This window comes from Microcaecilia unicolor, chromosome 3 (genome assembly GCF_901765095.1).
Source record: "Microcaecilia unicolor chromosome 3, aMicUni1.1, whole genome shotgun sequence".
NCBI classification, from domain to species: Eukaryota; Metazoa; Chordata; class Amphibia; order Gymnophiona; family Siphonopidae; genus Microcaecilia; species Microcaecilia unicolor.
The window spans coordinates 34,696,387-34,723,992 of NC_044033.1; the positions used below are offsets into that span (position 1 = coordinate 34,696,387).

At 42.3% G+C, this 27,606-nt stretch overlaps 2 protein-coding genes across 3 annotated transcripts in view; one reads left to right on the plus strand and one right to left on the minus strand.

The window, feature by feature from the left end:
- Positions 1–23,292, plus strand: part of MSH6 (mutS homolog 6) — a 71,346-nt gene extending 48,054 nt beyond the window's left edge. Inside the window, exons 7-10 of the mRNA XM_030195825.1 lie at positions 804–893; positions 2,438–2,592; positions 14,989–15,188; positions 23,134–23,292. Coding sequence (XP_030051685.1) covers positions 804–893; positions 2,438–2,592; positions 14,989–15,188; positions 23,134–23,206 — 518 coding nt within the window. The 3' untranslated portion in view covers positions 23,207–23,292. The remainder of the gene's footprint in view (positions 1–803; positions 894–2,437; positions 2,593–14,988; positions 15,189–23,133) is intronic.
- Positions 23,275–27,606, minus strand: part of FBXO11 (F-box protein 11) — a 263,583-nt gene continuing 259,251 nt past the window's right edge. For both annotated transcript variants that reach the window (XM_030195827.1, XM_030195826.1), the window contains exons 20-23: positions 26,886–26,993; positions 26,283–26,391; positions 24,736–24,834; positions 23,275–24,645 (exon numbers count right to left, since the gene is read on the minus strand). In XM_030195827.1, coding sequence (XP_030051687.1) covers positions 24,516–24,645; positions 24,736–24,834; positions 26,283–26,391; positions 26,886–26,993 — 446 coding nt within the window. In that variant the 3' untranslated portion in view covers positions 23,275–24,515. The remainder of the gene's footprint in view (positions 24,646–24,735; positions 24,835–26,282; positions 26,392–26,885; positions 26,994–27,606) is intronic.

The window sequence follows — 27,606 nt, forward strand, 5'->3', positions numbered from 1 at the left end:
ATACCTGCTACTGGTAAGTATCTTTGCTCTTATGTTAAAGCTTTCCTACAATAAAGAATATAGTGGAAGTTTGTTTGAATTATGTATATGGATCTCCCACAGTACTGTTGATGGTTTTATACAGTTAATACAGGGACCCTTTTACTAAGGTGCACTGAAAATGGGCTGTGCTAGGGTAGGCACGCGTTTTGGGCACGCACAGATCCATTTTTCAGCGCACCTGTAGAAAAGGGCTTTTTTTAAAATTTTTGACCAAAATGAATGTGCGGCAAAATAAAAATTGGCACACGTCCATTTTGGGTTCGAGACCTTACCGCCAGCCATTGGCTTAGCAGTAAAGTCTGCGGTAATCATCTAAATGCGTAGAATGACGCTTTCCGCACTGTTTCTGCTGCACGCCAGAAAATAAAAATTATTTTCCGGCAAAATGAAATTACCGCAAGGGTCCCGCGGTAGCCGGGCAGTAACTCAAAATTGAGGCGCGTTGGGCGTATGTGGGCGCCTACACAGCTTAGTAAAAGGGCCCCTCAGTGAGTTAAGCCCACCAAGATCAGTCTAATTCTCGTAATGGTTAGGATTCTAAGTCGATGGACATACATTCAGCAAGACCCACCAATGTCACAAGAATTTCACTTAGTTTTCACAAGATTCTCTTTAACTTGATGTATTTATGGCATCCAGCGTTCCTTTTGCACCAATATTTCAATATAGGCACTGTTTCATGTACTTCCCTGTTCGCCAGAGTAGATCTGAAAACATGGTTTGACCTTTGATGATGATCTTTTTTTTTTTTTTCTTTTTAGGTGAGAGTACATTTTTTGTTGAGTTAAGTGAGACTTCAAGTATTCTCCAGCATGCAACGGAGCATTCTCTTGTACTTTTGGATGAGCTAGGTACGTGCTTTCATAGAACTGTAGTAAATGGACAAGTTTTTGATTTAGAAAAACTTGTACGATTAATTATGAGCCCAAGTTCTTCTTTGTCACTACTGTATGAACTTGGGCAAAGCATTTTATCTGCCTGTAGTATGATTTACACGGTCTGGGCTGGGGCAACAGGTAAAATCTGTAGCAGTGTCTTCAACTGGTATTCTTATAAAATGTATTATTAATATGTTCCAATACATTGCTAAAGATGCCTTTTATCTTATTATCTCCACCTCTCTGTACTATTTAACCTCTAATTCCCCAGTCTTCCTCTGTTTCTCATTCCTTTGGCCTTGTTGCTTATCTATCTACCCTTTCTCCCCATTCCCGTGTGATCGTGATGACAGGAGATTTGCATACCATGGAGGCAGTGCTTGCAAATCTATCTCCTGCGTATTCATTGTGGATATCCTGAAAACCTGACCGGAGTTGCCTACCCCTGGGTTAGCCGCTTGCTGCCCCACTGCCTCAGTATAAAAATTCTCAAATCAACAGCTTTTCTTTTGGGCTGCCATACCTAGGAAAGATGTCAGGTAGATTTCACCAACACGTATTTGTGATCTGGATTGGCCACTGTTGGAAACAGGATGCTGGGCTTGATGGACCTCTGGTCTTCCCCAGTATGGCAATACTACTACTACTTGACATTTCTAAAGCGCTACTAGGGTTACGCAGCGCTGTACAATATAACATAGAAGGACAGTCCCTGCTCAAAGAGCTTACAATCTAATGGACAAATGTACAGACAGTCAAGTAGTGGCAGTCAAATTGGGGCAGTCTAAGGTTAGGTGCCGAAGGCAACATTGAAGAGGTGGGCTTTGAGCAAGGATTTGAAGGATTTAATACTTATGTACTTATGTATGTTCCTTTGTGGTGGATCATGGCATCTACAGTTTGCACAATAAACCAATGCTTTTTGCAAAGGGTTCAACCAGATCCTCGAAGCTAAGCTGTTGTCCCTTTCTGTGACATCTCTTGAGTGTATGTATAATATTAGGTGATCGTTAAATCTAGTTCTAGTGTATCCTTGTGCAAAAAGTACTACCACATTTACCTGTGCTAATGCACGTTATTTTACTGTAGGACCCATTTTATGCAGTGGCACCTAGTTACTATTAACATGCACAAACTGTTAAGGGCTCATTACCTAGGGCTACACTATGCAAGAATATGTATGAATATGCATACATTCTGCATGCAAAACCACCCCATGTGATGATAAATAGATGCAAATAACAGATGTTATGAGGAATATATATATATAAATCTTAGGAGATGCAGCATACTATTTAGTGTTCTTTTTCCCTCACAACTGGTCAAGTAATAAGTAATGCCACTTTCCCAGTGATGTTCCATTGCCTGCTGCCGATGGTCAAGTTGAGATTTCACACTGCTGTCCTATTTTATAGGAGCATATGTGTTGCCATACTGGGACAGCTGCTTGGTTCTAGTGTCTGAAGCTGGACTATCCTTGTTGGTATTACCTTTTTGTTGTGCCTCTTGTATTTCAGGTAGAGGCACAGCTACATTTGATGGGACAGCTATAGCCAGTGCTGTTGTTAAAGAACTTGCTGAAAATATGAAGTGTCGCACACTGTTTTCTACTCACTACCATTCCTTGGTGGAGGACTACTCACACAGCCTTGCAGTACGCTTGGGCCATATGGTATGTGTAAATACTCCACTTCAACAGTGGACAATCCCTGCTGCTTTATCTGAAGCACACACAAGCTTACTCTTGTACAGTTCAGCTTCTTTCATACATTTCCCTTTAGATAGCTACCATGGTATAACAATTATACTTCACAGGCATTGCTTAAATAATTTTTTCTGCTGGTGTTATACATATGCTGCTAAATAGAACATGCAGTCAGAGTTATAGGATATTGCACTTTGGGTACAGTCTCCAGTTCTTATGCAATTCTTCAGAACTTTGGGCTAAATGCCAGCATGCGGCTTGACTTGTTAAGTTAGCTCTAGCACCTCTTCTGCATTCACTGTGACTTCCTTCAGTTCATCTAAACAAAACACCCAACTTCATCATCCTTCCAGACCAGTCTAAACACCTGGGTATATGTTTTCATGCCAGCAGGTAGAGACTGTATATAGTATCTTGTGCAAATCACTGCCAACCATTATACTCTCTCTCCTGCAGATGGTAGTGAGGTATCGTGTTCAAGTTGGTCACTTCAGGTACATTGAGAATTTTTTATTTTTTTATTAAGGGACTAAAGCAAAGTACCTTGGGCTTAGTATCAGTCTTTGAGCAGCTTAGTCTACAGGTTATTTCTGTGGTTTGGGCGGTGTTGCACCTAAGTGTTCCTGGACTGGAAAAGGATCTAACCTCAATGGCTCTCTGGATGATAAACTCTAGAAGGAGAGGGAACCAACGTTGACATGGCCTGTAGGAAGCAATTAGGATCATGGTCCCTTTCTAAATGAGGTAGTGGGGGAAAGGTATATACCCTGTTTCCCCGAAAATAAGACAGTGTCTTATATTAATTTTTGCTCCCAAAGATACGCTAGGTCTTATTTTCAGAGGATGTCTTATTTTTTCAAGAAGAAGAATTCACATTTATTGTTGAACAAAAAAATGAACATTTATTATATACTGTACAGTAAGTGTCATCACAAACCAGCATAACCAGACAAACTGTGAATCCTATCAAGAATTTCTTGTTACTACCATTATTTCCATGTACAACAATCTATGGTACATTTACCGATCCCGATATTTATGAACACAAAGCAAGATTTATTCAATGACGATCATACCCCTTTGTCGGGAAGCGGTGAGGAAGGGTTGTGCTCGTTTTTCGTCTTTTCTTTTGAGAGGGAGGGTCTCTGTGCACTGACTTGGCTCTGGATAATGCAGGGGGGGGGTTGTTCAGCTCTCTCCACCCCTACCCAGCTCTGCAGGCCTCCAAGCTTTCCAGCTCCACTGACACGCAGCATCAGCTACGGTATGTAAGAGCTGCCTTTAGCCTGCCCCAGAAGCTTTCTCTGTACAGCTTCCCGCGTAGGCGGGACGTTGTACAGAGGAGACTTCCGGGGCTGGCCAAAAGCAGCGCTTATGTCACTGATGCACGCTGCTGGAGGTCTGGAAGTTTAAAGGCCTGCAGAGTGGGCGGGCGGCGAGGAGGGAAAGCGATACATCGCAGTGATCGCACAGTAGTTGGAGGGACGCCGGAACAGAACCGTCATGGCAGGAACACCAACACCGAGGGATGTTGGGTGGGCGGGCGGGCCTGTTCTTCCGCCGAACTTGAAAGCTGTAAAAGATGAAGGAGGAAGACAGGCCAGAGAAGGGAGTGGGTCCGTAGCAAAAATAGGCGCCGTTTTTGTCCAGGTAAGCGGTGAGGGTAAGCATGGCGGGCGGCGCCCTCCAGAGGTCGGTGCCCCCTGCGGTGCTTACCCCGCTTACCATGTTGGCACAGCCCTGCCCATCGGGGCCAAACAAAAACTTTGCTAGGTCTTACTTTCGGGGGAGGCCTTATATTTAGCAATTCAGCAAAACCTCTACTAGGTCTTATTTTCAGGGGATGTCTTATTTTCAGGGAAACAGGGTAGATGATATGTTTTCTAGTAGAGCAGCAGGAAGGCATCTGGGGCTGCACGGTTGGGAGCATATATTCTGGAACAAAACTAGGGAAGCTTGTTCTGAGGAGGTCTGTTGCAGGGATTCACCACTGCTGAAATATTGGATGAGCCACAGGCATGCTGAAGGACTCTGCTCAGTTGGTCTGCCATGGCATTCTGTTTACCAGATAGATAAACAGCTTTTATAGAGTTGTTTTGAGAAGCTGCCAAAATCCAGATGGTAAGAAACTGTTCCTCCTTATTCAGGTAATTCATCCTCAATCAGGTTGCGAAGTAATCTTGGAAAGTTTTGAGAGTGTGCCAAACCATTCACAATTCCAGGAGATTGATATAGTGTCTCTCCTGTGAGGACCAAGAAACCTGTGTATGGAGACCAGCAAGATGAGCACCCCAACCCTACCATGGAGGCATCTGTCATGAGGGCTTTGTGATATGGAAGGGGCTGAAATGAAAGTCCCTGGGTGAGATTCTGTGGAGCCATACACCACTGTAGAGAAAGGGTTAGTGGAGGAGTAACTTGAATATGGCTTGAGACCAATGAGAAGAGTGCCCACTGCGGTATTTAGAAGTGGAGCTGAGTTACATGGACTGTTGAAGCCATGTGGCTGAGTAGGGCAGAGCATCTGAAGCGCAGACACTTGGGTGGATCTGGAACTCTGAGTGGAAAGATGCATTATGTTTTCCATTCAGAGCTGAGGGAGGAAGGCTTAACCCAGAGTAGAGTCCAAGAGAGCCCTGATGCACTGTAAGGTTTGAACTCACTGAAGATGTGACTTGGGGTAATTTATCACAAAACCAAGGAGTTCCAGGAGATTCTCTGGAGGGTGTATGCCCCGCTTGCGGAACTTTGCAGCTACCACTATGGCACATTTTGTGGAGACTTGAGCTGAATGGCAGTACTTTGTATTGATGATGCAGAGTCTTACAGTGGAAGCACAGGCACTTTCTATGCGCAGGGAGCATAGGCATGTGAGTGTAGGCATCCTTCAGAGCTAGAGAGCAAAGCCAATCATTGAGTTGGTTCATAGGAAGAAATAATACTAAGGAAAGTATGCAAAATATTTTGAGTAGGAATTTGTTTAAATCTCACAGGTCAAGAATTGGTCATCCCCCACCCCCAAACGTTTTTTTTTGGTATGAGAAAGTATCTGGAGTAAAACCCTCAATTCCTCTCAGGTGGAGAAACTGATTCTATTGCATTCTGCTAGAGGAGGACAGAGAGCTTCTCTTGAAGTACTATCCTGGTGGATGGTTTGGGAGGCCTTTTTTTCTCAAAGCAGAGCATAAACATGCTGGATAACACAGCACCCAGCAATCAGAGGTTATGAGTAGCTACCTCTGTTGAAAGAGGATCAGTCCGCCTGCTTACGATAACGTTGCTTGGCACGGACAACTGGATGGTGGCAGTGCTATCTAGGTAGGAGTCAAAAACTGGATGGTGGTTAGATTGAGAAGGGGAGTTGTGATTTCTGTACCCGCTGCTGTTTGGGGCTCAGTCTTGTGAGATGGAGTAGGAGTATAACAGTGCTTAGCTATATAGTAGTAACAGCATCTACATCCTCTCACAAATCTCCTAGAAGAAGAGGAGGCAGCAGAAGGCTGTGATTTGGATAAAGTTTTAATTGTATCTATATGCTGTTGAATTAGGTCGGCCATTTCCTCGAACTTCTCACAGTTGACTTCATGACAAGGGACACCCGCTAGATGTTCCTGGACAGCAGCATTGAGGTTGGAAGACGACGTCACATTGTTACTCCTAAGGTGGAAATGCAAGAAGAAATATCAAAGGCCTGTCTTACTAGATATTTACGACAATATAGACGTTTCATGTGAAGTTTGAAGAACTCATCTGTCTTTTCAGGAGGAAAGAGGTCTGCAAGAGAGAATATTCTGTATTACAGACTGCAAGTAAAACTGTGGAATAATGTTGATAATCTAATATGGAGGTGCTGGTTGGCATAGAAGCTTGAAATGTTCTCCTGCCCCAAGTCTAATGTTCTAGCTTCTGTGCCTGGAAGAGCAGAAACATGAGATCTCATACTGTAAGTACATTTCAAACCAGATTCCACAACTAAGGAATGATGGGGTAACTGTGGGTCCCCCCCCCCCCCCCCCCCAAACCCCATTGCAGTTCTGTATCTTGTACATTGTATTAATTTTCTTTAGAGCAACTTGAACTGTTAGGGGAGTCTCCTAGTTTTTGAATAGAGTATTATTCCTCATGACTGTGTGTAGAGGAACAGTGATTTCCTCCCTAGGAGGAGAGTTATAATGTAGAATCTCAAAGAGCTCTGAATAAGGTATGGCTTGCGTCATCTCACAGATAAAGACAAGAAAGGATATACTTTCTGGAGGAGACTTACATCGCTCAGGCAGCAGAGATGCCATAGGACTCAGCTGCGAGGTCTGATATGTATTAAAGTTGATCTTGTTAGAATTGTATGTTGTTTTTTATTATGTATATTACTTTTTTAAGCTGGCAAGAGCATTTTGAATTGTGTGGGTTAGTAAATGATGTAAATTAAATAAGATGGCATGGCATAGGACTCCTCAGCCGAGAGATCCTGTGGATGCTGCTCCCTCACCCAGGAGAGGTCCAATTCTGACTCTTCAAAGCATTCGTTTTGGAAAGTATGTCGACTCTGCGTGAAAACATTGACATAGATGAGTGTCTGCAGCTGGAGAAAGTTCCTCTATCAATATTGACCCATGCGTCAGTAGGGTTCATGGTGCACCCAACAAACGATGCCAAACTGTGTGCAGGACTTCTTGTGGCTCGCTATCTCTCTCCAGTAAATCTACATGCTGGGCTGAGGCTGGCGCAAGCACCCTGTAAGCTTAAATAGACTATGTAGCCCTGAGAGCTCCTCTTTGAGCATAGCCTGGATTTCCTTGAGTAGGCGTCAGTTCTGGCTGAGAAACCTGTCTGGAGGCAGCCTGCGTTATAGCCTGTATAGGTGTGGGAGATATCAAAGGCTGTTGTAGAGAAGGAGAGTGGTTACTGCAGCATGGATGGTTCCTGTGTACAAGAATGTTGACGTAGGGGAGGTGTTGGCAAAATGCCTAGAGGGAGAATGATGCCAATACTTCTTAGGTGGGTCTTTTTTTTTTTTTTTTTTTAATGCTGCAGGATCCTCGCACATAGCACTGGCAAGGACATGGAGTTCCTACATGGTTGCTGAACTAAGTCTGATGTCGGACATGCCTGATGTTGCATTGGTGCAGCCAATGTCGATGCAGGTTCCATGTCCAATGCTGAGTCCCCTGCCATGCTTGATGCAGAAAACATTTTTCATGCTGGATCGCTGTAGGCTGTGTCCTCGTTTGTATGTGTAGACAGAGGCCAAATAATGTATGACCCAATGCTCTGGACCCTAACACTGAACACACCAGTTATGGGGGGGGGGGGGGTTCTGTGCCTGAAGTAGTCCTATAGCATTGAGTACCCTCATTGACATGAAATGAAAAATAGCTGCTGCAATACCAAAAGGGTCAATGGCCCAGGGAGGTCAAGTAGTTGTGTACCTGAAAATGGTCAGTGCTTCCTAGCCAAAAGAATGGCTCAAAGGCTGAAGAAAAAAAAATGAAAAATGTATTTCAAATTGATTAAAACTAAAGAAAAAGAAGAAATGCCCAAAAAACGGAAGGCACCAAAATGGAAAAGTTTAATGCACTAAGAGATAAGAAACCTAACCTCTCTGCTTTGCAGAAAACGCTAAACTGCTGGTCCCACGCTTGAGCATCAGGCGGGGAGGCACCTGCACATGTGCAATGGGGGCACTGCCTTAAAGTTTTAAAGTGATGGAGCATTGTGGCAGTGTTCACACTGGACTCTGTGGATGACGTAACCCACGTGAGAATATTATTTCTGCTTGTCCTTGGAGAAATACGAGTGCATATAACTCCATGATTGTACCTGATGTATGGGAGATCATTCCGGAGGTGCGTCCTGAAGGGGAAAAAGAGGTTAAGAAACATTGGTCTAGAGGGAGGATAAAGAAGGTTAAATTGGATCTTACCTGGTAATTTTCTGTCCTTGAGTCCCTCCAGACCAGTCCAAAACATACCCTCATGCTGTTTGAGCTCGTCAAAAGAGTAAATGGAGGGGTTGGCTTATTAAGCGCAGTTCTCTCCTCCTGTAGTTTCACACTATTTTTCTACTCCGTTTTATGATTGGTCTGTTTGTTCTTCTGAATTTTAGCCTGGAGAGGTTGATAGGTCTGCTTTAAGAAAATACTGGCTGGCATTGGGCTGCACAGGATACTGTACATACTGGTACAAACAAGTAGTTTTTCAGTCTCCACCTACTGCCAGGAGAATATATATCAGTGCATTTGGACTGGTCTAAAGCAGCGCTTCTCAACCCAGTCCTTAGGGCACATCCAGCTAGTCAAGTTTACAGGATACCAACAGTGCATAGACAAATAAATTTGCATACAAATCTGTCATATGCATATGCAGTGTGAGTATCCTGAAACCTGACTGGCTAGGTGTGGACTGAGTTGAGAAGCACTGCTTTAAATTACCCCTAACCACTATACCATTTAAAGCCCAATACAGGATCACATTTAACAATGGTTGAAGACTAATATAAATGATTCTGGTTTCTTATAGAAGCATTAAAAGCAGGCACAGACTGACCATTGGAACAATAAATAGGGCAGTGCCCGAGGACCCACAGTAGTAGGGGGTCCAATCCCTCCTAGCGTCCATCTAATTTAATCACTTTTGAGTCATAGGGGTCCCTGACCCTTATTGCCCAAGGGCCCAGTTCACCATCAGTATGCCCCTGATTCAAAGGGTAATTAAAGTAGTTCTTTTGCACTGAATCTTCTGAAGATCAATGAAAAATCTTTCTACTTAAATGGATTTTCAATTGTATTTTGTAAACACCATGTGCATGCAGTGTAAGAAGACTTTTACAAGGCAATATAGATGATAAATCTTAATAGAACAGGCCAAAAGAATGACAGGAATCAGACAGAGGCAAAAACTAATACTACCAACTCAGATACATGAAGTACAAGAATCCTGTGACTCAGACTGAGCATTGGATAACCTAGGAGCAAAACTAGATCTTACCAGCTATTTTTCTTTCCTAGAGTCCCTTGCAACCAATACTTCTCAAACAAGTCCTTGGGGCACACGTCAGGTTTTCAGGATATGGATAATGAATATGCTTGAGAGATTTGTATACCAAGGAGGCTCTCATGCATATTCGTGGCTATCCTGAAAACCTGGCTGTCGGAGGACCACTGATTGAAATATACCCAATTGTAGTGTTTCATAACCTCTTTAAGCCAAACTTAGACCAGTCTGTAGAGCAGTTCCACTCAATGTGGAAACTTAAACGCGTAAAACAATTCTTCCCGAGGGAAACTTTTCGTAACCTGGTACAATCAATGGTAATAAGCCACTTAGATTACTGCAACGGAATCTATGCAGGATGCAAAGAACAAACCTTAAAGAAATTTCAGACCGCCCAAAACACAGCAGCTAGGCTTATAGTTGGAAAAACGAGATTTGAAAGTGCAAAACCCCTCCGCAAACAATTACACTGGCTCCCAATCAACGCATTGCCTTCAAAATCTGCACCCTGGTTCACAAAATAACCTACCAAGAAGCCCCTGGATACATGTCAGACTTAATCGACTTACCTACCAGAAACACGAACATATCTAAATCTACACTACCCAAGCTGCAAAGGTCTTAAATACAAATCCATCTACGCATCCAAATCAACACGAACATATCTAAATCTTCACTACCCAAGCTGCAAAGGACTTAAATACAAATCCATCTACGCATCCAACTTTTCCTACATAAGCACACAACTGTGGAATGCGTTACCAAAAGCCGTGAAAACAACGTACGCTTACCTAAACTTCCGTAAAATACTGAAAACCAACTTAAAACAATCCATGACCATATAAGCTTCAGGAAATCACTAAAAACCACCCTCCTCAAAAAGGCTTACCCCACCGATCCAACAAAGTCCTACACCCAGCAACACAACACAACCAATGAATGTACTGGACAATATACAATCTTCATTCCCTTCGATCCCCATGATGCCTGATACAAAAAAACTATTAAAAACTTGTTTACTAAAGCCTACCCCGATGTCAGCAATGCTGTTTAACCCCCTTTATTTTCCCGTATTGGCAGCTTACCTGCTCTTTACCCTCAGCCAGCTTCTCCTTGGTTGCTCCTGTTTTCCCTTCCGTATTCTCTTATTTTAGCAACTCTGTACTTATTTGTAAATCTATTACTGGAACAATTTTCTCCTGTTGTAGTATGTAATTTTCTTGTAACTTTTGTTTTAAAGCCCCTCCCTATGCCCCGGGGAGACCCTTCCCATGGGTATCGCTGTTGGGGAGGCATCAGAAGGCGCAGTTCAAGTCTAATTCCCATGACCACAGCTTTCTGTCTTTTTGGGTCTAAATGAATCTTTGGCCATTTGTGTTCCCACATATATGCTTATTAGAAATCACCCCTGATTAAATCAGTGTGGAATCTTACTTGTGTATGGAGTATTTTGTAGAACAAATGACAGGTATAGAATAAATAGAAATAAAGACAGAGATAGTTTACAGAAATAAGATTTTTATTCTTACCAAAATCAAGTCTTCAATTCGGTACATTCATCAGACAGATTTTAGGTTCAACTGCACAGAGCTCTGCCGTCAGAGAAGCGTTGGGGAAAGTTCCAACAATCTGCCTAATTCTCATCTCTTTTATAGGCGCAGGTCTCAATACAAGTCAATGGCAAGACACTTTTTTTTCTTAATATTGCACAACCTCTGAATCATACTTTTCTACCGGTCAGGTGCCCATTTGTACCCTCCTCTCCTTTCCGTTTTAGCTATTGCAAGTTATTGCGCAATTTCCCTTTTTGTAAACAACTTTTTTTCCTTTTATAAAGATATCTTAATATGGACATATCAGTGTCATATCATCTTGTAATCTGGGTGCCATCTTATAGAAAGACAAACTCCATTTTAAAAACCAAACTTTATCCATTTTTGTCCATTATTCCTACATCATAGGTGCTACATTCAATTTGAAAGTTGTACCAGGTTTTGTTAAGACTCATCATGCAGTCCTGCTTTTGCAGGTTCTCAACTATAAGGCCATTAGCTGGTTATCAGGCCTAGTCAGGGCTTCTCAGCTGGTTAAAGCCGTGTAACTTGGCCCACCACTATTCCAGTGGATAGGTCTCAAGCTAGAACACATATTAACTTGCAGGAAAAGCAAGTCCTTGCTCAGCCAGTCATAGATTTTTAAACCTAGCTGGTATTTTTACAGCCTGAGTCCTAAAATCTGGCCTTCCACCCTTCCGGTGGGCATCCAGTGAGGGCCTCTTGCTGTACTATAATTATACACTTTGTTAGCCACATTGAGCCCGCATAAGCTGGGAAAATGTGGGATACAAGTGGACCAAATAAATAAATTCACAACCACTTCATTTGACCACAATATAACCTTGTATCTGTTATCAACCGATTGGTGAACATTACGGTACAATGTAAGCCACATTGAGTATGCGAATAGGTGGGAAAATGTGGGGTACAAATGCAACAAATAAAATAAAAACCCAGTCCTTGGGACACGCCTAACAGTCAGGTGTGTAGGATACCCACAATGAATATGCATGGGATTTACACACACTACCTCCACTGTATAAGTCAACAAGGGTACTTGGTGTAGAGCTATGACAATAACATACATAGTAACATAGTAGATGACGGCAGAAAAAGCCCTGCACGGTCCATCCAGTCTGCCAACATGCGATCTCATATTAACTTAGTTGCTAAGTTTTGTTTTTCTTGTTGAAAAAATTGCACTGTATTTCACCACCTCTACCTTCTGATTAGTGGTTCAAATCTTTAATTCTTTCCAGGATCGATTATTGCAACAGTGTTTTCTCAGTTTGCACCAAAGCATCATTGCATAGTTTGAAGATAATACAAAATTCAGCGGTCAGGCTGATATAGTCTCTGAATCGATTTGATTCAGTTACGCCATATTTGTTTGATAGGCACTGGCTGCCGATGGAGCCGAGGGTACAGTTTAAACTTGGGATTCCTGTTTTTAGAGTATTGCATGGTGAGGCCCCTTACTATCTTGTAAAAATGGTTAATAGTTCAACTGGTTTTAAGTCTGATCATTTAAGAGGACAGTGTCTGTTGTGTTTCCCATCGGTACATGTTAGATTTAAGGGATTATGTCTGTTGTGTTGCCCATTGATATGTAATGTTATAGTTAAGGGATTATTTTCTATTTCTTATAAGGCAGTATCATTGGAACTCCCTGCCATTAGAACTTAGGTTGAAATGGAATTATCTATATTTTAAGGAAGTCACTTAAGACTTTATTTTAGAAGTATTTCAATGTATAGAAACTGGTCTTTAGCTGACGTTTTTTCATTTTTACTGTACTGAGTGATATGTAACATCTGAACATGTCGGTTCACTCTTGTTTAACATGTAACCCACTTAGAACTATTCAAGGTAGTAGCAGAATATAAGTCTAGTATATATAATGTATCTATCTCTCTCTCTCGTGCGTATTCATTGTGGGTATCATGAAATTCTAAGTGTATCCCAAGGACTGGGTTGAGAACCCCTGCTCTAGAGCAGGTTCTAAAAACAGAAGAGAGGACTCATGGCCAGAAAACACTAGAAAAGGACAAAATCCTACAGGGAGCATGAAGCAGGATGTAACAGGCAGTGGGGTAGGGTAGATAACCACGTACTCTCCACAATTCATGCTGTATCTAGGAATAACCTTTTGGAAATAACTAATCTAATCCTTATCTCAACTGAAGTACATTACATAAAGGAATCCTGTGCAGAAGGAAGGGATCCTCAGGAGCTTAGCCTAGAATGGGTGGCAGAGCTGGTGGTTGGGAGGCGGGGCTAGTGCTGGGCAGACATATACGGTCTGTGCTGGGGCTGGTGGTTGGGAGGCGGGACTAGTGCTGGGCAGACTTATACGGTCTGTGCCAGAGCCGGTGGTGGGAGGCAGGGCTAGTGCTGGGCAGACTTATAGGGTCTGTGCCAGAGCTGGTGGTTGGGAGGCGGGGTTGGTGGTTGGGAGGCGGGGCTAGTGCTGGGCAGACATATACGGTCTGTGCTGGGGCTGGTGGTTGGGAGGCGGGACTAGTGCTGGGCAGACTTATACGGTCTGTGCCAGAGCCGGTGGTGGGAGGCAGGGCTAGTGCTGGGCAGACTTATAGGGTCTGTGCCAGAGCTGGTAGTTGGGAGGCGGGGTTGGTGGTTGGGAGGCGGGGCTAGTGCTGGGCAGACATATAAGGTCTGTGCTGGGGCTGGTGGTTGGGAGGCGGGACTAGTGCTGGGCAGACTTATACGGTCTGTGCCAGAGCCGGTGGTGGGAGGCAGGGCTAGTGCTGGGCAGACTTATAGGGTCTGTGCCAGAGCTGGTAGTTGGGAGGCGGGGTTGGTGGTTGGGAGGCGGGGCTAGTGCTGGGCAGACATATAAGGTCTGTGCTGGCGCTGGTGGTTGGGAGGCGGGACTAGTGCTGGGCAGACTTATACGGTCTGTGCCAGAGCCGGTGGTGGGAGGCAGGGCTAGTGCTGGGCAGACTTATATGGTCTGTGCCGGGGCTGATGGTTGGGCGGCGGGGTTGGTGGTTGGGAGGCAGGGCTAGTGCTGGGGCTGGTGGTTGGGAGGCGAGACTAGTGCTGGGCAGACCTATACGGTCTGTGCCAGAGCTGGTGGTTGGGAGGTGGGGTTGGTGGTTGGGAGGCAGGGATAGGGCTGGCCAGACTTATACGATCTGTGCACTGAAGAGGACAGTACAAATAAAAAAAGTAGCACATATGAATTTATCTTCTTGGGCAGACTGGATGGGACCGTGCAGGTCTTTTTCTGCCGTCATCTACTATGTTACATAATTTATTTCAACTCTAGTGAGGCAATTTCCTTTTTTTTTTGTAGTACAAGTTACAATCAATACTTAATCTTCATTCCCCACCCCCAAAAAACCTACCCTTCCTAGTCTGAACCAGGCCTGGACCCTAGAGCTTTAAGCCTTCATTCAAAACAGCTTTGGGATTTTTTTTTCCTGATGTTGTGTTCTAACTTAATCCAGTTTGTGCATCAGTGCTTTGCTGGGAATCATGTACAAAGGCTTGTTTTCAGGTGGTTGTTTTTTTTTTTTTTTTTTTTTTTTTGGGGGGGGGGGGGGGGGGTAATACTGAAAAACTGTTCTAAATCTGGCCACTCAGTCTCCATGTGCACCTTACCAACACCCAAACTTGTGCCTTCTGAAGGGAATGTGAAGCTTTCAAACTATTGGTTTGCAAAGAGTCTGTACCTGTTACTATTCTCACTCCCATAATCTAGAAGTTTATATAGAATTTAGTTAAAACTTGTTTGCTGTTCAAGCCAGAATGAAGCTGCAATTTCTTCATTGTGATATTTTGATTGATCCTAGGCCTGCATGGTTGAAAACGAGTGTGAAGATCCAAGTCAGGAAACTATTACCTTTCTGTATAAGTTTATCAAAGGTGCATGCCCAAAAAGCTATGGCTTTAATGCAGCCAGGCTTGCAAACATTCCTGAGGATGTCATTCAGAAAGGGCACAAGAAAGCCAGAGAATTTGAGAAGATCACTCTCTCCTTGAGAATATTTAGGTAAGCGCTCCTGTCTACCTTCTGTTCAACTATGACATACTAGCTGGCTTTTGTCTGTTTGTGTATTTATATGAAGAAATTAAGAGCAAACACAGTGGGTGGGTGTACTGGACTGACTTAATACAGCTATGACTAGTTGACTAGCCAGCTTATTTTCAAAAGAGACGGACGCCCATCTTCGGACACAAATCGGGAGATAGACGTCCGTCTCAAAAACAGGTATAATCGAAAACTGAATTTGGACGGCCCCAACTGCTTTCCGTCATGGGGACGGGCGAAATTCTCGGGGCGTGGCCGAACAGTAGCGAAGGCGGGACAGGGGCGTTCTGGGGCGTGGTTAACAGATGGACCTCCGCGTCTGATAATGGAAAGAAGCAAGACGTCCCCGACGAGCATTTAGTCCACACAAAGTTGGTCCTGTTTTTTTTTCACGACCAAGTTCCAAAAAGTGCCCAAACTGACCAGATGACCACCGGAGGGAATCGGGGATTGTCTCCCCCAGTGGTCACTAACACCCTCCCACCCTAAAAAACAAACTGTTTAAATATTTTTTCCAGCCTCTGTCAGCCTCAAATACCATACCTAGCTCCATGACAGCAGTATGCAGGTCCCCCGAGCAATTTTAGTTTAGTTGGTGCTGCGCGGGACCCATGCAGAGAGCAAAAATCGGAAGAGAAAAAAACATGCAAGTGCAGTCAGGGACGTCCAAATTAAAACAATAGTAATAGGGGGATTCGAACCAGCCACCTTCTGATTACAAGACTTGTGCTCTAACCACTGCACCACTTATTCAGTTGCTTAGACATTCCTTCCCTTTCCATTAAGTCCCTCCAAGTTTCTGTCAGCCAATCACAGCTCATTTACCTGGCAGCTGAATAAGTGGTGCAGTGGTTAGAGCACAGGTCTTGTAATCAGAAGGTGGCTGGTTCAAATCCCACTATTGCTATTGTTTTAATTTGGACGTCCCTGACTGCACTTGCATGTTTTTTTTTTTTCTTCCGAGTTTTGCTCTCTGCATGGGTCCCGCGCAGCACCAACTAAACTAAAATTGCTCCGGGGACCTGCATACTGCTGTCATGGAGCTAGGTATGATATTTGAGGCTGGCATAGAGGCATCTCAGGGGGACCAGTGCACTATGAATGCTGGCCCCTCCCACGACCAAAATGTCTTGGATTAGGTCCGTTTTTGAGATGGCCGGCAGCGGTTTCGATTATTGCTGAAAACCGCGGACGGCCATCTCTAGGTCCAGCGATCTCACCATTTGTGTCGTCTATCTCTAGAGTCGACACAAATGATGGGATTTCAGCGGGCCGAACCATATAATCAAAACCGAAGATGGATGGCCATCTCGTTTCGATTTTACGGTTCACTCCGCCTCTTCGCGGAGCCGTTTCCAGAGATGGATGTTTTTACACATGGGCGTTCTCGTTCGATTATGCCCCTCTAGGTGACTGACCAGAATTGGATCAAGTGACAGCGCTAGATGTGGTGTATTTAGACAATAAATAAACTGAGTACCTTCAGTAGGGGCCCTAAAGTGACTGGGTTAGGAATGGCTGAGGGGACTGTGACAGATGGTAAATAGAGCTCATTGAGGAAAAGGATGTTAGTGGTATGCCACAAGGTTTGATTCTTGGGATGATTCTTTAACATTTTTGTGATATTGCTAAAGGGCTGTCTGGTAAGGTTAGCCTTTTTGCGGATGATACCAAAATCTGCAGTAGGGTAAACACCTCTGATGGTGTAGATAATATGCAGAAGGATCTAGCAAAGCTTGAAAAATGGTCCAGAATGTGGCAGCTAAGATTTAATGCTAAAAAATGCAGGGCCATGCATTTGAGTTGCAAAAACTTGAGGGAAAGGTACAGTTTAGGCTTAGGGGATGAAGAAAGGGAGCAGGATTTAAGTGTGGTCATATGTGATGATCTTAAGGTGACCAATCAAACATATAAACGGCGAGTGACCGTACTCACTCGCAAATGCGCAGTAGAGACCTTCTCTGCCCCGCCCCCACGTCAATACGTGATGACAGGGGGGCGGAACACAGAGGGTCTGTACTGCGCATTTGTGAGGGAGGGACACCGCCGTCTAACGTTCCCCCCACCCGAGTCGCCACCGCCACCCACCTTCTACCCGGTCGGGCCCTCGCTCCACTATTGAAACAGCGAGGGTCCGGGAACGCAGCACTGAGCTCTGCTGAGCTGCCGACATCACCCTTCCTTCTTCTTCTCTGTCTCTGTCCCGCCCTCGACGACGTTACGTCACACGAGGGCGGGACAGGCAGAGAAGAAGAATGAAGGCCGACGTCGGCAGCTCAGCAGAGCTCAGTGCTGCGTTCCCGGACCCTCGCTGTTTCAATAGCGGAGCGAGGGCCCGGCCGGGTGGAAAGGGGGTGGTGATGGCTCGGGGGGGGGGGGGGGGGGGGCGCGAATTTGGAGGGGGGAGGGGCAGCGGCAAACTCGGGGGCGGGCCTTTCAACCCCCCCTTCCTATAATAGCCTGTTTTTACGGGCTCAAAGTCTAGTAAGGTAGAAAAGGCAACGGCGAGAGCTAGAAGGATGCTTGGGTGCATAGGGACAGTAGGAAAAAGGAGATGATGATGCCCCTGTATAAGACTCTGGTGAGACCTCATTTAGAATGTTGTAAAAGTCTGGAGATCACACCTTCAAAAAGATATAAACAGGATTGAGTCAGTCCAGAGGGTAGCTTACCGTCTTCTAGGGTTCCCTGTGGGTTTGCTCAGGGTTCACCCCTCTCTCCTCTTTTATTAAACATATATATGGCTTGCTTTTGAGTCAGGTTTTTCTGCTGTCAAAGTATGGTTTTATTCCTATGCAGATATGATGTTTATTTTAGTCCCAAAAACTGATGATCATCTTACTACTTGTGTTGAAGGTTGCCTCCTGTATCTCACTCATTGATCATCACAGTGTAATTCATGATTTTAAATTAAGGGCAAGATAAAAATTAGTATGGATAGATACTGTAACATTCAATTCCAGAAAAAAAAACTTAAAATCTCCAGTGACTTGTCCTTAAAGGTTCAGGGCACTGTTGGGTAGTGAGCTTTATTCTGGACGTCAAGTCTTTCTTTTGTACCACAAATTAGTCATATTATTAAGACAACTAGTAAAAAAGGCCCATTTCTGAAGCCAAGGAACCAGGCCCTAGGCAGGCAAGTCCTCCCCCCCCCCTCCCCCCCCTGCCATTGTGTACTACCTGTGCTGACGGGGGACCTCCCCCCACCCCCCCCCGGTCAGCCGAAGTGTTGTTGTGCCCTTCACGTTCCTTCCTCATCTTCTCTGGAAGTTCCTCTGCGTGCGTCTGTCAGTTTCTTCTTTTTCAGGTTTAATATGTGATTAGTCTGTAACCTGCTTTAAATCACCATTTCATTTGGGATTTAACAGTATCATATCATATGCTATGTCAGTGGTCTTAGTCATAAACCATATGGGGACAGACATAAAAATCTTTGGCAGGAAGGCAGAGAGACGAGAGAGATCTTTAAATATGTGGCATAAATGTATAGGAGGCGAGTCTCTTTCAATTAAAAGGAGCTCTGTAATAAGGTGGCACAGGATGAAGGTGAAAGGGCAAACCAAAAGAAAAAAAGCAGATCAAAAAAGACGAAAAAAAAATGGAACAAGAGGGTAACAGAAGAAGTGGTTTATTACAAGGTTACCCGACGTGGCCACGTTTCGCCCTCAGGCTGCGTCAGGGGTACAAGAAACTACAAAATAAAAATACAAAATGAATAAAACATATCTAAAAACACAATCAAATCATAAGATAAAAACAGATCAAATCAAACATAATACAATAAAATATAATATCAAATCAATCAGTTAAAAACATTCATATTAAATATGCATGCAATAAAATAATTTTAATACAACACATAAGATAACAAAAAATAATAACATAATATATATCAACAAAACTGCATAAGACAGATAGGTGAAGATATACAACACTAAAATAACCGAATGACCGTACATACTAAATATCACCTAACCTAATAGGGGTAAAAAGCAAAGTGAACCCCTAAAAGTAGTCATACAACCACCTAAAAAATACAAAAAAAAATCTCACAATGCTTGACCTCAATTGCTGTCTCTTATGCACATTCAATGATCTAAAAACATTGAAATTAATATTCACTTTATATTTAGTAATTTTTTGTTAAAAGTAAGAATCAGTGAAACATGCCTATTAGATGTGTTTCCATCTTCTAATAGATAGCAACTCAATAGAAATTAACTTTAGTGTAAACACTACCTAAAATCATACTGTTCTGCGACAATCGCATTTACCCTGATGATAATATTAAAAAGAACTACACAGTGACCATGAAAAAAAAACTGATTCAGAAGCAGTAATTACAACTCATAGGGAATCCAGCACTCGTTACTGCTGTTTGAATGGGTGAATATACAAACATCAATTGAAATTGTTACTGTTGCAACGTACCAGATTTGCTTACTGTTCTGTTACAAACACATTTACCCTGATGATTGTGTCATTAGAAAAAACTTTGCGGTGGATGTAGCAATACTGATTCAGAAGCACTCGGCAAAACTCACAGGCAATCCAGTGCTCTATGCTGTTATTTGAATGGGTGGATATACATACATCTATTTAAATCATTACTGTTGCAACCACACATACCAACTGTATCATTAGAAAGAATTTAGCAATCCCAATTGAGAAACACTCAGCACAACTGGTTTGTAATTCAGTGCTCTTTACTGATACTTGAATAGGTAGATATACCATCATCTATTTCAATCATAACTGTTGCAACATATCAAACCCCCTTTAAATATTAAAGCTAACAACATTAGGCTGATCAGATTACACAAATTTCAATCAAACAGACATGGAGCATAGAGCAACTGACTTAGAAATTGCACTGATAAAACATATATTTAAACCAAGCCGTTTAAACAGTACACACCACAATCTAAATTCCACTATATCCTACCTTACATAAGTGCTTCCCAAGCTTAGCAGACTTCGCAATGCTATGATGACTGGCAGCATTATAACAGACACTCTGGTCCTTTAAATATTCCCTAATAGGCATGTTTCACTGGTTCTTACTAAATAAAGTGAATATTAATTTCAATGTTTTTAGATCATTGAATGTGCATACAGAGCAATTGAGGCCAAGCATTGTGAGATTTTATTTTGTATTTTTTAGGTGGTTGTATGACTACTTTTAGGGGTTCACTTTGCTTTTTACCCCTATTAGGTAGGTGATATTTAGTATGTACGGTCATTCAGTTATTTTAGTGTTGTATTTCTCCACTTATCTGTCTTATGCAGTTCTGTTGCTACATATTTTGTGTTGTTATTTTTTGTTGAGATATTATGTCTTGTATTTATGCATGCAATAAAATAATTTATCTGTTTTAACTGATATTATATTTTATTGTATTATGTTTTTAGATTTGATATGTTTTTATCTTGTACTAGTAAAAAAGGCCCGTTTCTGACACAAATGAAATGGGTGCTAGCAAGGTTTTCCTTGGAGTGTGTATGTTTGAGAGTGAGACTGGGTGCGAGTGTGTATGTGAGAATGAGTGTGTGCCATGCCCCCCCCCCCCCCTCGGAACACGATGTCACACGCATGAGGGTGTTGTTGTCCCTTCCTTCCTCCCTTCCAGGTCCCCTACCTCCAAATTTTAAGTCATCTTCACTTACGAACAGAACGCATCACACGCCTCCCTTCCAGTTCCAGGCCCCCTACCTCCAAATTTTAAAAGTCAACTTCACTTACGAAGTCGGGTTTACGGCGCCCGGCAGCAGCGGTAACAGGTATGCAGGCTCTACCCTTCTCTCTCAGCTCTGGTCCCGCCCTTGCGGAAACAGGAAATGAGGGCGGGACCAGAGCTGAGAGAGGGCGAAGGGTCAAGCCTGCATGACTGTTACCGCTGATGCCAGCAGCCGTAAACCCGACTTTGTAAGTGAAGTTGACTTTTAAAATTTGGAGGTAGGGGGCCTGGAACTGGAAGGGAGGCGTGTGATGCGTTCTGTTGCCTGGCAACTCTGCAGCGTTCCCTTCCAGTGATTGGTCTTTACGAACACGGAAGTATGTGACGTCATTTCAGGAGATGGATACAGCAGGAGCACGAATGCTTCACTTTCACAGAGTCAGCTTCAGAATGTTGGAGGTGCTTTTTATTATATAGGATGATTTGATTGTGGTTTTAGATATGTTTTATTATAAAACTAGTAAGAAAGGCCCGTTTCAGAGACTAATGAAACGGGCGCTAGCAGGGTTTTCATCCCTGGTACTGCAATGATCAAGCTGGCTCGCTCCCTCCGTTCCACCCACATTCAGGCTGGCTGGTTGTTGGGTCGCTTCGCTCCCTCCCTTCTTCAGAAGTTCAGGCTGCCTCCCTCTCACCTTTAGGTTGTGTCTGTTTTTTGCAGCAGCGGCCGGACAGTGAGGGAAGGGTGGTGAGGGGGTTGATGTGGGTGGGGGGGGGGGGGGGGGGGGGCGTGCGGGCAGAGCGTTTCAGAGCCTGGAAGGGGCGTCGCTTCGTCTGTGTCTCTCTCTCGTCGTTCCGTGGGTGGCAGGCTGGAGGGACGGCGTGGGACAGGCATTGCAGAGCGCAGTATGTTAGTTTTTTGCATGATCCGCCCTCGACGTCATGACGTGTAGACGCAAGGGTGAGGCTGCTGTGCGATGCGTTGATAGTCATAGCTCCGCCCTCCAGGTCACGACATCGTGACGCGAGGGCGGGGCAGACAGTCCTGTGTGAAAAATCCAAATTTTGATCTACATCACCATGCAAGAGCAGAAGTTGCAGCTTCATTTAGAACGTTGAGGTTGCAAATTATGTCCGGAAGGGGTGTGGCTGTGGGTGGGTCTCTGATGGAGAGTAAGTGGTGCTGACAGCCTAGCCTACCAACACTGCAGGGCTTCAGTGTGTCCCTGCCACAGAGTGAGCTGCAGACTGTTCAAGGTGAGAATTATTTATATAGATATACGGTGATGTTTGTTTTATTCATTATGTATTTTTATTTTGTAGTTTTTTGTACCCCTGACGCAGCCTGAGGGTGAAACGTGGCCACATCGGGTAACCTTGTAAATAAACCACTTCTGTTAACCTCTTGTTCCATTTGTCTTTTTTGATCTGCATTTTTTTTCTTTTGGTTTGCTAGTTCTGTGGCAGATCTTTGCCTTTTTTTGTTTCTGAAGGTGAAGGGGGACAGACTCAGAAGTAACCCGAAGAAATACTTCTTCACTGAAAGGGTGGTGAATTCTTGGAATAGCCTCCTGGTGATAGTAGTGGAGACAAACTATCTGAATTCAACAAAGCTTGGGATAAGTACCATAGGCTGTCTAATGGAGAGGAAGGGGATAATAGATGGTATGGATGGGTAGACTAGGCCCAGATGGTCGTCGTTGGCTGACATTTTTCCTTTGCCAAGTTAGTGACTTACACATGAGAAAGTTAACTCTTGTATTTTTACATTGGGCTAACAGTACGACAACAGAGGCTAAATGTTTTCACACACCTTTCTGAAGTAAAATATGACTTGACTGAGATCATGAACATACCCCTTAATTCTCTAATTGGAATAATTTTACTACAAAAACAATAGTGCTGGAGCTGTACAGCCTTTAAGGTGGAAATTATTAGCTTATGGAAAATTAATGTCTCTGCTGGAGAAATCTTAAAGTAGTGGTAGTTCAGTACTGTGATGCCCAAACCTGTCTTATTAACCTTAGTACATGCACAATGAATATGAATGAGATAGTTACATTTGGTCTCGTAAGTAATGTACACTTTAATATAAGGTTGAAACCTGAGTTGTCACTCATGTTTGGGAACCAGCATTTAGATTTTCCCAGTTGAGGTAAACTTTTATCGTACAAAAGTTTTAAGATTTAATATATTTCTAAGAAATGAAGAAACTTTTTATTTTTCAGGGAAATCTGCCTGGCAGTAGAGGATCCAGCTCCAGCTGTGCACAAGCTCCTCCCTCTGCTCACTGCTCTGTGAAGCAGCCTCATTGGGTGCTAGATTTAGGCACTTGGCAAGTATTGACACATGGTTATGATCTAATAAACTTTATTTTTTAAAAATGACCATTTTCCATTTTTTCTTCTTTCCTAGGAAATTAAACCCTTTTCATACCTACCCTCTACATAATGGTTATTTGAATACTCCACAATATATTAAGTCTAGATGTTATGGTACATGCATACACTTTCAGGCTGTTCGATTACCCACTGTCACCAATACACAAATGGGGGGAGGGGGTGTTAAGGGAAGCTGTGAAACTGCATTTGGGCTGTATAATATATCTGTTGGAGCTGGAAATTTAATTTCCAGCACATTACATAAACCTTATGTCCAAACTTCCAAAATAATAGCTGTAAAGGAGTGTTCTGAAGAGACTTCCTCTCCTCCCCCTCCCCCCCAGTCTTACAACTGTGGTAATACATGACATGTTTCAGACCCAGCTGTCATAGCATTGTCTTACAGTGCATTTCTTCCTCAGAAGTCTGATTAAAACACTCTTGCTTCAGCCAGAGTGAGTGGCGAATGCAGAATGAGCGGCAGGGAAGGAAACATTCTCAAATTTTCAAAAGGATACCAGAAAAATTGCTGGATATAATTAAGATTAGTGTTCTCTTTCATAGAAAGAACGTAGATACTGGGACATGAGTACAGTTACAGCAAGTCTAAGGGAAAGGGTGCTAACAAAACCAGACATTCAAATACAATAAGATTTTTGCTTGAAATTAAAAAAAACAACAAAAAAAAAAAACTACATGAAAGATTAAAGCGTTAAAATCATAGTTCTCCGTCTGAATACATGTTAAAAAAAAATCAAAAATGCAGAAGTGCTAGCTCACATTTTAACCATATTACAAAAGCAATTGGTACCCATGTCCACAAAGGCAGCAACCAAGGGTGCTGCTTGGCTACCAAAGAGTACAACTGCACATTAACTGCCTTTCAGTGCCATGTGTCCAACACCAGCTTATCAAAAGATGGGATCTGTACAAAAACGCAGCTTATTCTTCCCCACTTTGTCGCTCCAAGAGAGTCAGAGTCTTCCTTCTGCACAGTAATGCTAAAATGCCCAGTTCTCTCTTATCCTGAGTCATATTGCCTCTCCTTTTGTACTTTGTTTTTGGTAGGTTGAGCTCCATTATGTCACTTTAACACATCCATTTCTTTTGTGGTTATTTTCATATTGTCTTCCAACAGAAATGGGCTTCTTTTTTTTTTTTTTTCCATTTCCTTCCAAAAAAGTTTGTAATGTTTCTAGAATGGCAGGATTTCCTCCTCAGAATGGAGTTTAGTTATGCTGCAAAGTATTAGATTCTATAGGTGGCGCAGAGTCATATAATGTATCTGTATCATGTGTTGGCTCTCCAGCTAATGTACAAGGATTAGACAAAGTTCCAGCACCACAGTCACAGAAAAACCTTAAAAAAAAAAAAGTATAAGGTTAATATTTAATAGAATAGCCCATAAAGATATAAAGAGCGCAATAATAAACCCTAGTAGTTGCATACCTATCATGTCTAATAAATTCTACATCATGACCTTGATGACACTTCTTAATGCAGTTCACACAGATAGCATTGCGATCAGTGGTATTACAGGTGTGACATCTGGAAATAGAAGCATGAATTACATGAAAAGTATTAGAGCTAGACATTATCCTACTAATCTCTGGCTTTACAAGGTATCTTTTTAATATCTACAAAAAAAAAAAGGATGAGGTTTGTAACTAGCATTTTAGAAATCTGGTCCTATATATGCATCTCTTAAGTTGCATGCATTTAGAACACTGATTAGACATTTAGGATTAAATTCAATAAATGGTGCCAAAAAAAATAGTGCCTACTGCTATTCTAGAAATGGCCCTCAAATTTAGACACAGTTTACAGAAGAGAGCTTAGCACAGGGAAACAGACTACTTTTAGGTGTGACCATTTACACCAGTGAAACCCTGGTGTAAATTCCCACATCTAAATTAGGCATGGATCCCCTTTATTCTCTTAACAGTGCAGATATGGCCACATATATTTACATGTGTAAATTTTAATTAATGCCAATTAGCACCAATAATATATAGCATGCAATTATCAGTTAGCACTAGTTGGCTTTCTTTAAATTGCACATGCAAATTGGGCCACACACGATTTTTTGCAACTTATAGAACTCGGGGGTTAACCTTTGGTGTAAGCACATTACATATTTTTCTGATTTATGCTCAAAATGCCTCCTATTCACAAAATAATTGCTGCACATGGGAGAAAAATCCTGATTTAGAAGTCAACGCTATGTTAAAAAAAAAAAATTTACCTTTAACATAGAATTTTAGAATATTTTCAAAGTGCATCTACATTTTAGCCCCCTTCAACTGCACACATTGACATTTTCAAAAGCAAGCATGCTGTGAAAATCTGCGTGTACTTTTCAGCAAAAATGGGAGGGCAAATTATAGGCATATTAGATAATAGTTTTGAAATATGCTCGCATTATATTACTGCTTGAGATTAGTATGTTGGAAAAAAGATGTTCAGTTTTTACATTTCTCAAGATTATCAATGGACCAGGGAAGGGCAGAATGTTGTTAACCTGTGATGCACTACAAGCTGTGTTGAAGTTTCACAGACAAAAATACTACAGGCATGTACATCTTCTAAATTTAATCCATACTGTATTAGCGTTGCATATTCATAGGCTTTCATTCCTCCCAAGCATTCACATTTATTTAAAAGGTCTTTTATAAAGCTTTTATCAGCATGTTAAAGTACCAACAGTAAGCATAGTCTCTTTCCTCTAAGGTTTACTGGGTCTGAAGAGCTACACTGATGTACACCCTTTAAAAAAAAAAAGAAAAGAGCAACTGTACGCTGTATAACCTAGCGGGGATTCTACGGCAATAGCCAGGGCAGAGCAATGTAAGCCACATTGAGCCTGCAAATAGGTGGGAAAATGTGGGATACAAATGCAACAAATAAATAGATAGATATTCCCTGCTCTGAGAGCAACATTTAATAGAAAGTTACCCTTAAGTCACATACCAGTAGGAACTACCTACTGTTATTACCTGTAGAAGTCATGCATTGGATAGCTGGTATAACTTGATATCTTATACAGACATTGGCCTCTGCTGACAGCTTTTTCTATGGCATCTTGATTGTTCATTATTTTATTATCTGCATTTAAAAAAAAAATAAAAAAGTGAATATTTGAGCTTGTTAATGAGTTTGTCCAGCAGCTATGAAACAGTAAAACTACAGGCCAGAGTTTGTCTCAAATTTTAAGAAAAATAACCGCACTGGTGCTTTGCTGCTTAATAGGATGTAAACAGAGGATACGAGACTTCAGCTGTATCATGTGACAAAACTGCTCCCATCTGAGACAAGAGCTGAATCCAGGCTTGGCAAAGCAACTGGTAACACTAGCTCTTCAGCTGGCCCTCAGAGTAAGTTTTCAGATCTGGCACATGTACTGCTTTCACATTCCAGATCTCATGAGTTTGGCAGTATTTTCATGTAGACATTCCTTTCAGGCCAATTTACAAGAAAGTGCCAAACATGGTTTTATAAGAGAATACTCTTACCAAAATAGCTCATAAATGGTAGTAAAATCACATTGCCAATTGACCTTGAAGCAAGTGTGAAACAAATATTTATACAAGTAAGCATACCTTTCATTGTTACGTTAACACCAGATGCTAGAAATAAACCTCCAAAGCGGTTGTTGAAAATCTGATTGCCTTCAAGTGTTGCTGTTGCATGATTTGTAATTTCAATACCTTTTGTTGAAAAAATACATGTCACCACCAAACAAAAGTTGAATATTAGTATAATTTCAAATTACTATATATATATATATTATGAACATGTTTTATACTATTATCTTCTGTTATAAAGACAGAACACAATTTAATGGCACATTATGCCTCTGGAGAATTTAAATTAAAGGAATGAAACATGACTCTGCAGCATGCTAAGAATGCACCCTGTTAATGTTTCAGATCTTAGAAAGCTTTAACATCTGACAAGAGTCACCATCCTCAGTTATAAAGAGTAGGTTCAAACTATTTGAGTTTGTCATTTAGGTATTTATCCCACTAATCCAATAACATAGTTGTAGCCTATGGTAAACTGATGGACAATTTGTAAATATTTTGAAATAAACAGTCAACTTGAGATTTGCATTGATTAGGCTCCACCCAACTGTCTGTCAACTAGCAAACTATCCAAGTCATTTCAATAATTTAATATTTTTAATGATGACATTTGAATATCACACACTCAGCATAGGAAAGGTTAAAAATAAATTAGATATTCCTTGAAAGGTAAGTTGCACTGCTTGAAGTTTAATATGCTTCAACTGACAAGCAAAACCATGTCCTTCCAAGGGAG